The sequence below is a fragment of the Pteropus vampyrus genome, unplaced genomic scaffold (assembly GCF_000151845.1).
Source record: "Pteropus vampyrus isolate Shadow unplaced genomic scaffold, Pvam_2.0 Scaffold12, whole genome shotgun sequence".
Lineage (NCBI taxonomy): Eukaryota > Metazoa > Chordata > Mammalia > Chiroptera > Pteropodidae > Pteropus > Pteropus vampyrus.
In genome coordinates this window covers 14,042,874-14,059,167 of record NW_011888793.1, presented here as the reverse complement: position 1 = coordinate 14,059,167, position 16,294 = coordinate 14,042,874, and the positions used below count along the sequence as shown (strand labels likewise).

At 37.1% G+C, this 16,294-nt stretch overlaps 1 protein-coding gene across 1 annotated transcript in view; it reads right to left on the bottom strand.

Moving 5' to 3' along the window:
* The window catches only part of FNDC3B (fibronectin type III domain containing 3B), a 304,172-nt gene that overhangs the window by 236,986 nt on the left and 50,892 nt on the right, over positions 1 to 16,294 (bottom strand). The window contains exon 2 of the mRNA XM_011380910.2: positions 4,670 to 4,811. Coding sequence (XP_011379212.1) covers positions 4,670 to 4,783 — 114 coding nt within the window. The 5' untranslated portion in view covers positions 4,784 to 4,811. The remainder of the gene's footprint in view (positions 1 to 4,669; positions 4,812 to 16,294) is intronic.

Genomic DNA, 16,294 nt, shown 5'->3' with positions numbered 1-16,294 from the left:
AAATCCTACCCTCTCACTTCTCCTTTCTACCTCAAATCTCAAAAAGAGACCGACACTATCTTGACAGCAGAGGTCTTCATAAGTTTGAGTGGTAAAGAACATGAAAGACAGTTTGCAATAATAATTTTTAAACATGTGCACAAGTTATACATTTCTCATACATCTTGATGTTGAAGAGTCTGATCCAAGACTGAGTTTCCCCATACTTGGTTTTCCAAACCCAAACATCTGACCAGCCTAATTCTTTCTACTTCTGAACCAAGCCCTAGCTCCTAAATAAGATTCTATCATAAAAGGAACTGTTACAGAATGTTATTCAGCAATAACTGCCGCAGTCTCTATTAACTTCCAGTCCCATTCTCATTTGAATATCATTTTTTTCCCTGTACAAACTTCCCAAGAACTGTTTATTCATTTTTCTACACCATACTGATTATAAAACTCTTTCTGGGTCCCCCTGACATCGTATCTACCAGCATATTTAAAGAGTAAACCTGTGTGGTGAGAAGATCTGAACTACTGAATACAAGAAGGGAGCTGTCAGGGGAAAAGTTATTAAGAAGATATCAACCAGAACAGAAAAGGTCACTGGATTAGCAGGAGAAGCACAGCTGATGTAAAAGACATGCTGATGACGAGCACCATCTGAACGGGAAAGTTTTAATATGTTTAATGTGCTGTCTGGAAGAGTGTACTCAAAAGAATGCTCTGGGAAAACTCTGGCTGTGTTTTCTGTCTAGGGGAAACAAAGGCTTTCAAGAAGAAGAAACAAAAGAGAAGGAAAAAAAAAAACTCAATAAAATGACATGCTAAATGCTCGTCAACAAGAACAGGCATAGTCAAGAGAACTGGACATGACTGAGGCAACTTTAACGTCCTGTCTTCCAGGGCAAGCTTGTTAACATGCTAGCCTGAGCTGGCAAGAGAGACAAGTTTTCTGTTTACATTTCAGAAGATCTACTTCCTGAACACGCAGCATTAAGGATACTCATTAGCAATTAATATTCTGCAAGCTTAAAAGGAAAAAAAAAAAGATAAGAACTATGACAAACAAAACATTTGCTAGGTGCCCTCTAAGAAGTGCTAAATGCTAGTCAGGACAAAGAGGCATCTAACTCTAACCCTACCCCAATGACCCCCAACAAATATATATGAGTCACTAAGAATTTAAGAATACAAAGTGCCAGACCACCCTCATGAAGGTTATAAATATCACAGATTAAAGCAGCAAATCCAGTAAACTCTTATGAAAATACTTCTGTTCTTAATTAATGGTTTCCTTATTTAACTGGTGGCTGCTATAATTTTCTTCAGAGATTATCAAAATATTAAACCAATAGAAAAAGTCGAAATTTGGGCTGATATGTACTCTTTCATGCTCAAAACTAGCTGCTACATTTTTAAATCTCTAAGATGTGCTAAAAGTCCATAACAAAGATAATTAAGTTAATATACCACTAGGTTCTGAAATTATCAACATAGACATCAATATTCTGATTAATGTAGAGTATTCACTGTATTTTATAGTGCTAACACAGAAGCTCAGGTTGAAGCCTTATTTTTAATATTCAAGAATAAAATGTAGTAAGGCATATTAAGAGGAATAAACTTTATTTAGTCAGAATATAAGAAATTATAGTGAGAGAAGCAGAGGTATTTTATTTAGAAAACAATAGTTCAAAACAAAGCTCTCTGATAGGCACAGATCCAATAGAAATGAAGACACGCATCCACAAAAATATTTGCATACGTTCACAGCAGCATTATTCATAATAGCCAAAGACTATAAACAACCCAAATGTCCATCAACTGATGAATGGATAAATAAAATGTGGTATATCCATACAATGGAATTTTATCTAGCAATAAATAAGGTCTGAAGTACTAATACAGGCTACGCCATGGATAAACCTTGAAAACATTATGCTAAGTGAAAGAAGACAGAAACAAAAGACCACATATTGTACAACATCATTTACATAAAATGTCCAGAATGGCCAAATTACCTACAGCTGTTCTTCGGTTCTGCGGATAAGCTCTTACCCCTAGTGGCTGCCTAAGAATTGGGGGGAGTCGGGGAATGACTGCTGCAGGGTTTCTTACTAAGGTGATTAAAATGTTCTAAAATTAATTGTAGTCATGGCTGCACAATTCTGTGAATACACTTACTTAATTCCACTGAATTGTATACCATATATAAGTGAATGACATGGCATGTAGAGTATATCTCAATAAAGCAGTTAAATAAGGTTGCTTCTGTCCACAATTTTTTGTTATTGTTGCTCTTGTTTAGTTAGTAATAGTTTTTTAATATTCATTCATGATGAGCATGGATTTTCATTTTAAGAAAATAATCATCCTTTTCCTGCTACCTATATAAAATGACAGGCCAAAGTTTCAAACTTAACATGACTTCGTATGAAGAAAATTAACAGTGTCTTTTTTTTTAGAGAGCCAGAACAGAGCAGAGAATCTTGCTGAGAACTCATACTAATTAAATCCAGAAACCATCAGGACAGAAATCAGGAGAGCGGCTAAAGAGATTTCTCATAACTGCGGTGGTTCTTTTGCATATATAAAAATGTTTACAATGTCCTCTACACAGCTGCAAAGTATTAAGAGTGATATAAACACATACAAGGTAAGTTTCACCATATACACTCCTAACAAAAATGCAGAGGCACATCCCTGTAGCCAATGGGCGGCTCTTTACAACAGTATACTTTGAGAGGTGGCACAGATGCTGCCTCCCTTACAATTGTCCTCAAGGGTCTGTGGGACAATGTCTATGATGTTCATCATTGAAGTCATTCAAACCTGTGTCTCCAAAAGGTCTTTGTTAAGATTAAAAGATGTTGCCTCAGAAGAACAGCATAGTAAAAGCCTCAGAAAACTATAGGTAATTTTGTCCTCTGTCCTGATCCTTTAACACAGAACCCCTGAGCTCCATACCTCAGGCTCTTTAGAGCAAGCAGCAAATACCAAAAGGTGCCCTGGTCAAGAACTCAAAACTCATGCAGACCTTCCCATGAGTAGCCAGAGCACAAATGTGAAAGAATGATAGACGGCAAGGACTTAACATGTAACACTAAGAGGGCATCACACCGCACTTGGATTTTATTCCAGGTGTAACGGGACAGCTTTAATCAGGGTAATGACATGGAGCAACGTATGATTTTAGAAGATCACTCAAAATGCTGCTGTGTGGTAAATGCTTTCTGGTGGGGCCAAAGTAAAAGCAGAGAGACCAGTGAAAGGGACTGGTGAGAGTGAGTGGCCTGGAGTCCAGTAGTGGTAGTGCGAATGAAGTAGATGGACATGGCAAAGTACGGTTTCAGCAAATGTTTCTGAGATAAAGCCAACAGGACTTGCTGAAAGACTGGAAGAGAAAGGTGAAAAGATAGAAGTGAAGACTCTGAAGTTGAAGAGCGATAGGAGTAAAGCAGAGGCTCTATTTGGAGAAGCAATGCTCTAAAAGGGAATGGAGATATGAGGTGGTTAACTGGACAGGGATATGGAGTCAAGGGAGGGTTTTTGGGGGGCGGGGGGAGAAGAGGTGTAGTTGTTTGTGTTTAAGATAAAAGATATTAAAGTATGTCGGTGAAAATGATCCAGCAGAGAGAGAGAGAGAGAGAGAGAGAGAGACACACACACAGACAGACACTGAGAAGTTGGAAAGAGAAATATCTGCATCAGGGATGAGAAGGGATGAAACTTATTCAACTGATAAACACTTATTGAGCTATTAGTCTTTGTTCTCAAGAGGTTTAGAGTCTAATGCAGGAGAAAGTAACAAATATATTATTAGGTGGTAAAATGATCCAACAAAGGTATTAATGTACTATGATAAAGAATGTTATCGTATACTATGATAGATTAGGGTCAGGTACTGATGACCCCAAAATGGCTGATCAACATATTTAATTATTAATATATTTTGCGTAAATATTTTTTAAGCAATTGTTTATAATTCTTCTTTTCATAAGATATTTATGCTTCTAAAGAACAGCAAAGACAAAAAGATATTTAGTCTAACACTGAGCAAAACCAGTTTTTGTAGTCAATTAAAAAATTTTAATGTTATCAGAGATAAAAGTTCAATCTCATAATAATTTTTAAAAGTTTTACTTACCATTTAAATTGTTTCTCAAATGCTACATGAATGAATTCAGAAATAACTTGTCTGTTCTGTAATGTTAAGTAACAGCGGGCTCTACATTTGGAAGGACTGCTCCAGGACCCAAGGTGGGTTCACAAGGACCCATGCATCTTGTCAAGGTCAGTCACCTCCTGTGTGTGAGATCAAAACCTGACCCACCCTCTGAGTGTTCTGCTCTGGCGAATCAGGCAAGTCAGTCATGCACAATATATGACATAAATAAACATTTTATTCCAAAGATTTGTACATATTTGCAAAATGATTCATTTAAAAAATGTGGTTTTTTGATGCTTTAAAAATGCTAACTAGATGAGGTAAGATTTGCTGTTCTCAAAAACCACAATTTCTGATATTTTTTAAAAACATACTGTAATTCCACAACAAAACACTTACCTCTAGAACTACTAATGTTCAAAATCACAGATCTTTGAATCTCAAAATAAAACAATGACTGGGTTAACATTTTCCCCTTAGGCAATATGACTTAAATTTCCCTCTCCCTTCACCAACCTGCTGAGCTGCATCTCCATTCACCAAGTGAGGCATCATGGCTACCTCTCCGTTCAGCAATGGTGGCAATTCCAGAGGGATTTGGTGGTCGGTCATCATCATTGTGACGTACATTCATGGAGAACTTTCCTCAACTGGCTCCCTGCAAAAGAACCATCATTTCTTTAAAAAACTCAGGACCACAGAAAGTCACTTGTAACAACAATGTTAAGGAGCTCTTTCTTGAGGTCAGCTGAAATTCAGATTATTCTTTCATAGTGTTGTATTATTGTGTCAGGTCCGAGGAAGGTTAAGGCACAAGGAAGAGCCTGAACTAGAAGACCACAGACTTGAGTGTCCAACCAGCCTTGCAAACACATCCTCCCAAGTCTTCACTTTGCCATTTAGTTATAAAATTTTAAAATGTATTAAGAATAGTAAGTACCCTACCCAGGGATCTTCCTGAGGTCGATGAGATAATATTTTGAGAAAGTAAAGTACAAAAACTGGTGGTACCATCCTTAAGGAAAATGACCTATAAAAAGTTCTTCCCTTTTATTAGGATCAGAATACTGTATATATAAGCACTTAATCCAAGCAAGTAAACAAAGGTTAACTACCTATACTGCAACTGTCGCAATTTCTGACCTTGCCATTAATTTGGTAATTAATCGTATTCTAATTATCTCTCTCTCATCATTTCCTTGAATTTAACCTGTAGTATTTTTACATCTTTATAACCTGTGCACATCTTTGACACATCTTGACATGAGCTTTCCTGTATCTCAGAGTACTGATGGTACCTTGCGTAGAATAGGGCTCAAAGGCAGATTCCCTTGTTTCCACAGAATAAATGATTTTCATACAAGTATTCAAAACAACACAAAGCCCATTTTTGTTCCATAATAGTACTTGCCACCTTTTGAACATCTACCTTTTGAATAGCAGGAAAATAACAATAAATTCCTATTTTAAATTATACTTAAAGAAGTATTTACAAATCCTTCATTTATGCCTAAAATTTGTGGCACAAAAAGTATTAATTGCCTGGACAAAAACAATAAATAAATACATACACGCACACTATTTTAAGTCAATTCAAAAACCATTGTCATATAATTCGGTTAAATTTATCATCATTCACAATAAAGTCCCCCAAAATTTCAAATTCAAGGGTATTAGATCAATGAACCCTTTAACACTCAATATTCAAATCAGGCAAAACAGTGGAACAAATCCTGTCTCAAATTTGTCTCACACAGGTGTGACAGAAATAAAATATTTCTTCTCATTCTTAACCACCTCCATTCTGAACATTAAATATACACCCCCACTCCATACCCTTAAAGAGAAACGCCTTCCCTGAAAGTAACGAACAATACATAAAAGCCATCCAAGAGATTGTAAACTTTTTATTTTAAATAGGTAAAATTTTACACTATTCTCTATAACTCCATTTAGAGAAACTAATTATTTTAAGCACTGAACAACTAAATCTTGTCCCAACTAGGGAAGCACATTCTACAATAACAGTCTCCTAACGCAGTGTTAATAGTGCCATCGTGCTGTTTTATGAGGCCATTACTCAGTTCCTAAGCAAATAAATTCATAAAACCCAAAGCCCAGTAGTTTATCCTGATGTAGGAAACAGATTCTTCCACAATAAAATTAACTAAGACACTATTACGATGACATCACTTTGATTTTGATAAGGTAATTAATCATATTCTAATTATCTCTCTCCCATCATTTCCTTGAATTTAACCTGTAGTATTTTTACATCTTTATAACCTGTGCACATCTATGTCGATGGTTATCTACCTCATAGATATACGGAAGTAAATGATGGAGTACAGATGTCCATTTCCATTTAATTTCTAATATACTTTATCCTACTAGTGAATGAGGAAAGAATGGCTTTTTCCTCAGACTGATATTACACAGATCTATTTCTTAAGTGTAATGTTTTATTTAATGCTCCTTCAAAGTTTCAGGCTGAAGAAACAGGACAGTAGTTTACATTAGGGGTCTGATGATAAAGCATGTAGGGAGAGAAGCGCTCCTTGCTCACGTCCATCTTTTCCTCACTTCCTCTCCCTCCCCGCCACCCCCTCCCCAAGAGTTCCAAGGCACTTATTGGTGAGGTTATGGTATAGATTACAGCTCTGTCTTCTCTCCCTTCCCCTCTGCCAATATAGTGAGCACCAATCCCTCATCCACATGGGACGGTCCTGGTCTTCTCACAAGTAAGCATAAGAATGAAACCTACTCTCTTTTTTCACCATAAAGCAGCAGGAATAAACTAACTTCAGGGCCTAGATCTAGGTTCTTTCAGCCTCTAGGTCTTTCCATTAGTCCAGACGACAGTAAATAATGACACAAGACTGAGGACGGGGGTGGGCGGGGCTGGGACGGAGGTCCGTAGTCTGAACTCGCTTTGAGATGAAGCTATTTATGCTTCACAAGATCCAATCCAGCTAACTAAAGTTTCCAATATTGCGGTATGAGATTCAAATTCAATTGACAATGCTATTTTGTCCTATTTCTCACTGTTTCTTAGAGGGAGGGGGAACCACAGGTACTGGATAGGAGGAGATAACTGTCATCTGGTATAAATTTCAGGTATTCCTGGTCCCCTCCCTTTCCCTAATACCAAAGACTGTTTCAACACTAACATAATGTCTAACACTGACCATTCCAATTTAAAAAACCTTCTGGTTGGCATCCTGTTAAACAATGGGACTTGCTATTAACAAGACAAAGCAATCTAGCCCCTCTAGGTAGCACTCTTAAGCACAGGTGTCTAGTCAAAATTAGGGAGTTAAACTACAGGTTCCCCAAGTGTAGGATAAGGACATAGGCCCCTATGCCCATAAAGGTCTTAGAGAGGTAGGGTGGGAGAGTAAAGGAACCTTCATGGAGTTGCAAAAACCGCCAAAAAAACCAAGTCTCCTGGCACAAAGAGCTAACTATTTGCTTCCGAAAACTATATAGGCAACTTTGGGTAATGCAGTTATGCCATAAAGGAAAAAAAAAATGCCTGAATTCCTATTTTTTTTTCGCTACTAGACGATGGTTATCTACCTCATAGATATACAGAAGTCATTGCAGATTACTGGGAGGGTAGCAGGGGAGAAGACACGGGAACTGTCATTTTTAAAAAGTCAACTATATGTACAATCGCTCCTTAGATGTTTATAAGTAGGAAATTATAAACATCATACACTCCTAACGCCTCAACTCAACCACCAGACCTTTAATCATGGAGAAAATGAAAGCATGAATCAAGCAAATAAAAGCCACTGTGAACTCTGCCGTGAGTCTCACTTCTCATAAGCAAAGCTGTTGACCCTCTTTCTCCTTGGTCAACGGCTTGCTAAAATCCAAGGACTGTTTTCAAAGCCGGTAGAGTTTCATCAAAGGTAAACCAGACTTATCCTTACTAAATCCAAGTAAGAGATTCCTCTAGATGAGGTGGTTCACATAGCTGACAATGTTTAAATACCCATTTCTACACTCCACTCACATACAGAGGATACTTTCATTTGCCTGTAATGTAAGGGACCTATAGAAAAAGACAATGTCCAGCTATTAAGAAGACACTGCCTGCCAACCTGTCCTTCAATGATCATGCAACAGAAACAATTTTGTGCCAGAGACTATAGAAAGGATAACGGAAAAGGCAGAAGTAATTATGAAAGAATGATAATCATGGATGCAAAGCATAAAACTTAGGATACATAGTAGTACCTTTCTGGTTACTCCCTAGTGATGAGGGGAGAAAAAGTAGTTAGTTATCCCAACACAAACGAAAAGTCAGATATTCAAGTTGTAAATTGGGAACACCACACTGATAGTTAAGGAAGATTGGGTCAAACCAGGAGACTTGGGAAGGCATGCACCAATCATTGAACAGTGACAGCTCCCCGCAAAAGTGAGTCTCCTCTGTTTTGACTGGTAATCCAGCCCAAACGACACATGTATTCATTTCAACAGATGTGCCTCAACCCTACTGCTTTTAAAAAAGAAAAAAAAAAAAAAAACACACCTACAGAATGTGACATACCTAAGAGCTGGCAAACCTTTTTAGATGAAATTAAAAGATGAAGCAATCAACGTGAAAAGCTTACTATCCAAATACTTAACTCTTAAGGACCAACACTGTACTTCATTTGTAATGACTATGGATTGAAATTACACATTTTCTTATTTCATTAAAGAGCAAGCTAGCCAAAAATTATTTTTCCTTAGGGATGTAGGGTCACTGTTTACAAAACTATGTTCAGTCCCAAGGTAGGATACTAGGGAGTTATTGAAGCATGTTGACCTTACATGTCCAGAAAAATTCACCCCGAATTGGAGTTCCTATGTTCAATTTTATGTTTTTTCTCACCTCCTCATGAGGCATTACCACACCACACCCCTCAAAACTGAGGGCCATATCCTAAATTGGCTCTTACATCTTCCTTGGGAGGGGAAATCAGATTGTTAGTTGTGTACACACAGAGAGAGAAACGCTCTCTGTGGGGTATCGGAGGCTCCCCATGTGTCTTGCTCCACTTTCTTTGACTACCTGCTGACTTACCAGCTCTGAGGAAAAATAAAGGGGGAGGGGGTGCGGGGGAGAGGGGAGGCGCAGATGTGCAATCTCTGGATAACTGAGCTACAACTGTTTTTCATTTCGGTCAGAAAGCCTCTTGAGAAACCACCCTGACAAAACACTCATTCTCCTGGGCTGGGTTCCTTCTCCCATGGACAGATGTGTATCTGAGCTGACCAAATCTATCACAGAACTCATGCATTTTATTCAAGGCTGCACCACATCCCTACTGGCCCCCTCGCACACAACAGAGTTCTTGCAATGAATGAATCCATTCTTTAAACCACTAACATTTTACAAATGGAGAATAAAAGCACTGTGAAACTAATTATAACAAATATAAAATAGATTATCTCTACTATAAGGCTTTTTCTAATTCTCTAAACTTTTTCTTTTTTTTTTTTTCACACTGAGCTCCAAGATTTTGCTCCTATTCTTTATTTTGTTCTTACCCAAACCTCCATTTCAAAGAACTTGGTAACAACCACAGGCCATCACGGCCTCTCCCCTTAACCACATATTCTAACACTAAAACCACAAGTGCTTCATGCCCAGCCAGTTCTGTTCCTTAGACTGACAGGACAAGGATGCCACGTGAACACTTGTGGTTAACTCCCTCACTCCTCCTAAGAAATCAAGTCATTTGTTACCTTCATTACCTGAAAGCAAGGTCCAGCATTACCAAATGAACCCTGCACTAATAGCAAGAGAGGGAGCTGGGCACTCTGAAAAACAAAATGAACAGATGCTCACTGTTAGTAAGACATTTAATTCCATCCAAATATGCCCCCAAAGCTTTTAAAAAACACCTTACATTAAATGAATATTAAAAAGGATTTTCAGTTTTTACATTACTCTGGGCAACTTTCTTCTTACTTTCCTTCCCCCACTCCAAGTCTGAAAAGGTTTTCCATGGTATTTTGGCCCCAGCCTATATTAAGAAACATACTGGCCAAAGTCATGAAAAACCTGATTCTCAGGAGAGAACCACAGATCCATTTCCAAGGGCCAGAGAAAGCAATTATATACTAGGAAGAATTTCTAACTTAAAAAACTAAAGTCCTAATCACCGTTGGGAAGGTTTTATGTCTGTGAACCTGGCCTTCAAATTAGTAACAAAATGTCCTGGTCCTCACTCCGTGGGCCGATGACCCAAATTTCCTTACATTAATTCAAGATGTGAGTTAGCAGTACAGTACGCAAATTAGTTTCAGATGACAAGAGAAAAACGTAACAACACTAAAAAGAACAAAGCATAACCCCATCAGACCCAAAAGAGCTGGCCAGGCTAGAGGAGAAGATGACTGACTGCCTAAGTCTCAAGTAAGGGCCGCGACACAGGCTCCCAAGCTCACTTCATCTGCACGCACCCTAAGGTGACTTCTGACTCACTTCTAGACTATCCCAAGGAAGTAGATGTGGTAAGGGAACTAATAAGAATGTGCACGAAATTTTAACTTTTTACTTCCATTCTTCAAAATGCATTTGCTGAAACCAAATGAGTTCCTTGAATGGGAACCTGATGGGAAATCATTAATTACAGAGACATATAATGCAATTAAGTAAATGAAAAAGCTAATAAATATTAATAAATCATCTTCAGAATTTGTGCCACTAAAGTTAACTAATTCCATAAAGCTTTTTTATGCTTCAAATTTTAATAAGATCCTATACATATTTATTTGCTACTAAAAATTGATATAACCTAAACAGCATCAAAACATTTTGCTTGCTATATGCTTGTTCTGTAGTCTAAGAAAAAACACTGTCATGGGCACTTTAGTAAAATCAGAGCTTGATTCATACTTCAAGAAAACTTCCTTTTCTATTAAAAATATCAGGTGACTTCTAACAGTGAAAATCTATTGTGAGCCAGGCTTCAGAAAATGGTCACAAACATATCAGAGAAATGTTCTAGCCATTTGTATATAGTAATAAAGAAACTTTTTTCCTGACCCAATAAGGTAAGAAAAATCCCATCTGTAGTCAAAATGACAATCTGACAAACTTACTGAATCATAGAAAACAGAGGTTTTGTCTTGCTGTGTTGTTTGCGGTAGAGGGGTTTGAGAGGTTACTAAGAAATTACCGCATTCCCTTTTTAAAACTAGCAGACAGCTAATACTTTATGAGTGATTATAAGTTTCTAAATCACTTCTAATATAAAACCTAAGCCTAATAAAACTATTATGACAAACATTTGTGCAGCTGATTTACACTTGTCTGTGCCTTAGCTGTTGTAAAAAAGAAAAATCTAGAAAGTCAAAGTTGAACAGAGAATCATATAGCACAGAAAAAAAGAAATAGAAAAACTTCTTGAACCTGCCCTCATTCAGGTAACCTTTATGTATTCATGTCATCAGTCACAAGGACTGATAACTCCCTAATTAATGTGTAGTCTTTATTTCTAAGCTTTATTAGCAAGGTTTGGAAAGACAAAAAGGGAGGGAAAGAGAGGTATGTAAAGAGAAGGGAAGAGTGAAGACAAGAAAAAAAGTCAGTTACAAACATTCTTACAACTAATGAGAGGTCGAAGTATCATTTGCTATCTTATTTTCCTCAACACGAAAATTTCTATCCTTTCTGCTGTGTGCAGGTTTTGAAAGGTAAACCCCTTGACTTATCTATCAAGACCTAGAAACTCTGAAAACAGTTGTCATTTCCAGCCTTCTGAGGAAAACTAAAAACAGCTTTCTGATAATAACTGTGGAAACACCAACAGCATCAATAGAAAAAAAAATTAAGATAGAAATACTGTGTACTGTGCATCTTCTTTACACCTGAAATTGAGAAAAATCTGCTACTCCATCAACACGTCTGACTATTTTTGCCACATCCCTGCTACTGTGAGAGTAGAGCTTTTCTTTCCCTTCCAAGTAACACTAACCCAGTGCCTGTGGCCCAGGCTCTGACCATGTGGAATTAGCATAACCATTTATGAACCTGATGTGGGGCATTGCCATTGGTGCTTTCCCTTGCACTCACCCTTCCCCACACACTTTGGATAACCATGAGGAAAGGTACTTTTGGTACAAACACTCACCTTTGCTTTTTTGAAAAACAAATTAAGGTGTGCAAAAAAAGAATATGGAGAAGGACTAAAGATTTTTATTAGATTTTTTTCACAGCTCCTCCACTAAAAACAGCTCAAAGGACCACTGTATTACAGCTTAAAAAAAAAAAAAAAAAGCACTATAGTATAGTCGAGAGACCCCAAGATGCAGTATTGGAAAATCTGAGTTCTAATCAGGGGTTTGCCAAAAATGAACTCTGAACTTTCTGAACTTGAGCCATTAATTTTTTTTTTTTTTTTTTTTTACAAAATGACAAAATTATAGATGCTTTTAAGTTTCCTTTCTGCTGTTAACAAACTAGATTTCAAACACCACTGCCTACCATGCTTACTTAATACAGATTAAAGTTTAAACTCTTTTTAAAAAGGGGTTTACTCAAACAATAAAAACCTGTTTGTTAATTTCTATTACATGTCTAAATATAACCTGAGCCTTCTGCATGAGAGAGAGGAAGAATCTAAGTAAAATGTTGGGGGGAAAAAGAATGCACTGAACAAATATTGCTGGCAATCACTATGTTTTTATGCCAATGAAATCTAATTTTACAGCTGAGTTCTATACAGCTGGAAGAAAGACTCTTGCCATGGCTTGCCACTTGAATGAAAGACTGAGTGGTGATAGCTGTTCATGCAGAAAAACCTCTTGAGACATGAGCAGTACCTGCAGGTATGCACCCAGCTGTTTGGTTGAGGCACAAATAGTCTGAAATGTCTTGTCTGATATGGGTTCATTAGTGAAGTTAAATCACAGTTGTCTGAAAGAGTTCTTAACCTTAAAAACATTCTTGCTTGTTTGCATCCAATTATATATATGGGAGAGTTAGGTGGCAATATTTAAATCCAGAGAAATCCTGTGAAATTGAGTTTTTTAGATTAAAAACACCACCACCACCACCACTACCACTCTGGATTAAAATAATGATGAATGGTTAAAGCATCAAATAAAAACAGAATTGCTCATTGTGCTCCAGAGAGCAAGGAGGAATGCCAAGTAGCCTAATGTATAAGGCCTTGCCTTCCAGAATCCATAGATGCTTTTTCAATTCTAGTTGACATACAATATATTAGTTTCGGGTGTACAGCACAGTGATTAGACATTTATATACCTTACGAAGTGACCACCCTGGTAAGTCTTGTATGCATCTGGCACCATAGTTACTTACTACATTACTGACTGTTATACTTATTCCCTGTTATAGTTTTTTTTAAAAGCATCTATTACTACATTATTGACTGTTATACTTATTCCCTGTTATACTTTTTTTAAAAAGCATCTATGCTTTTTTCATTTTTTGACTTTCCTTAAATAGAAAAGCATAGTCATGCCTGAACTCAAAACTATTAATATTAGTAAAGTACTATATTTGGGGGGAAAGGGGAGGGCACATATCCAAGGATTATATATAAACATTATATGTAATCTGAGACTGCTTTTATAATTCTCCATGAATATACAGAGGTTGCTTCCATAGCTCCCAATATACCCCAAATCTTAAGGAAACATAAAAACTAAAGGAAAAAAATTACATCGCTGTATATACACAATCCCTGGACCTCAGATCTACATACACATACACAAATAACAGCTCAGTTTTGCACATACTATTAACTAAAAGGGGAAGGGAGCCTTATCAATGAAAAAAGTTTACCAACCAAAGGTTCATTTGCTTTGTTCATTGTTTTTAAATGGCATTTAAAGAAGTTTGCAGATGTGATTACAGTTTTATTAGAACACCTAGACTCTAAGTACACTCAGCACGATAAATCTTGCATCCCTCACTGAGACCCAAGGATAAAAGTCTAGCATCTATAAGGAAATATTCCAAAGCTATAAGCCTTTATTTTCACAGATATCCAAACTAACTTTGCCACATACTTTATCTACCTAAGGATGACAATAACTGAAAATATGTGTTTCAGTGAAATTTAGAATTGTATGGCTTTATGTTAAAGAAAAGGTCTAGAAAACTGTAGTCCTAGAATGGAAAAGTTCACTTCTAAAGCCCCCTCCAGGTCCAGACGTCCCTCCATCCTACCAGTCTACCTCCAAGCTGCAAGGACAGAAAGAGAAGAGATGGAAAGTCAGAAGACATGTTCTCTTTCCCAGCACCAACCTTCCAACATTACCACCTGCCTGCAACCCCCACGGCGTTGGGACAGGCCCCACTGCTTGTCAGGGCTGTGGTTCAAGGCATTCATTCCTCCCTAGGCTGTCTTGTCTCTTCATCTGTAATAGGGTGCTTTAACATTTGACTTCTAGATTCCCTGTTAGTAAAATCTAAATTGGATTTTATTACTGTTTTTAGAGGTCTATTACAAATTAAATTCTCATTTGTGCAACCAGTCGGGTACCTAAAAGCCACACGTAATACCCCTTTATGGGGGTAAAAATGTGTTACAAGCACCAAACTGACTGCTTCCTGGGAAAGTTTTAGAGGAAGAGCTCCGAAGCTGCTGGATGGGCCTGGTGGGCAAGGGCACTGTATGAGGCACCCGCACACTGTCACCCAGCCCCACGACAGTCATGTGAAGTAGGCAGTGTCCCCTTCACAGATGTAGCAACTAAGGTGGAGAGAAGTAATTTGGCCAAGGAGTCTCGGAAAGTGATGGCAAGAAGTCAATGCTCTTAGTGAGCTAGTTATGACATCTAAACATCTGGCAACAAAACACCGAAGTGGAAGAGCTCATGAAAAATGCATAGGTTAGTGAGTTTTTAAAAATCAGATAAAACGAGCACATGGAACAAAATTCAAAAGGTAACTTTCAAAGACACCCAATGAAAGTACATTTCCCTTCAGCCAGTTCCCCTTTCCCTTCTTACACAAAGGCAACAACTGTGAGTTTTCGGTGAGACACAAAAGCAAAATTACTTCACAAAGGAGGGCAGCTTAGCATGTTACTGATGAGACTGTTAGAACAAGGTCTTTGATATGAAGGGTTTCAAGATTCTATTATTTTCAGTATCTCAGAAGGACTTAGCTGAAAGGTACCTTCTAAAATAACATCAAACAAAAAGACCTGAATAAAATAATCACGCATTATTTTAACAAATATTTACCGAACACCACTATGTGTTAGACACTGTACTAAAATTCTAGGATTCTAGAAATAAAAGCATGAGATTAAACAGCATCACAGTGAAATGTTATACCTGATAAATAAAACAGAATCCACGTTGGACACTTCTGAGGAAACCACACAAAGTCAACAAACCTCCATGCTCTATGAAACCTTTCATCTGAGATAAGCCTCAGTGTCTAAATTTGGTTTCCCAGCTGTGGCCTCTTTTCTAGTTTTAAGTGTTCCAGAAGATAAATTTGTCTTCCAAACATATCCCCTGCCTCCATTTCTGATTAGCCAGGAGGATACTGAAATTGTTTCTTTAATCAACTCATATAGAATTCAGTCATGTTTATTTTAGAAATTCAGTTTCATTTAGCAGAATAGATGTTATAAAACACTCGTTTTAAGGCAAACAATCTGTACCATTAAGCATCACTGATGTTTTATCCAATTTATACTAAAATATGTATTTCAAAGATTTCTGACATATTACTAATTTTAGATATTAGTTCAAATATTTTCCTCAAAAAAATATCTGAGGGGAGTCAATGAGAATAGTGTATGATACACTGAAAATCAGTTTATAAGCATGTTTTTGAATAGTTATTTCTTGAAGAATTACAACTGATGATATTCTCATAAGCAGCTTTGTATTTTACTTAATGTGACTGAACCCAAGGCAAATACCAGGTGTTCCTTAGAGCTTATAAGGTACTGAAACAGAAAATTCATATGAAATGACAACAGTTATAAATAAACAAATTAACAGGTGCAAAGACACCTTATGTAAGGCGATATCTAATTACTGTTTCATATAAGCCCGTCACAATAAAATTTTAATGAGATATAGATGGAACCACATTACTAATTCAGCTTACATTTTTGAAAACACAAAAATGAAAAATTCTTT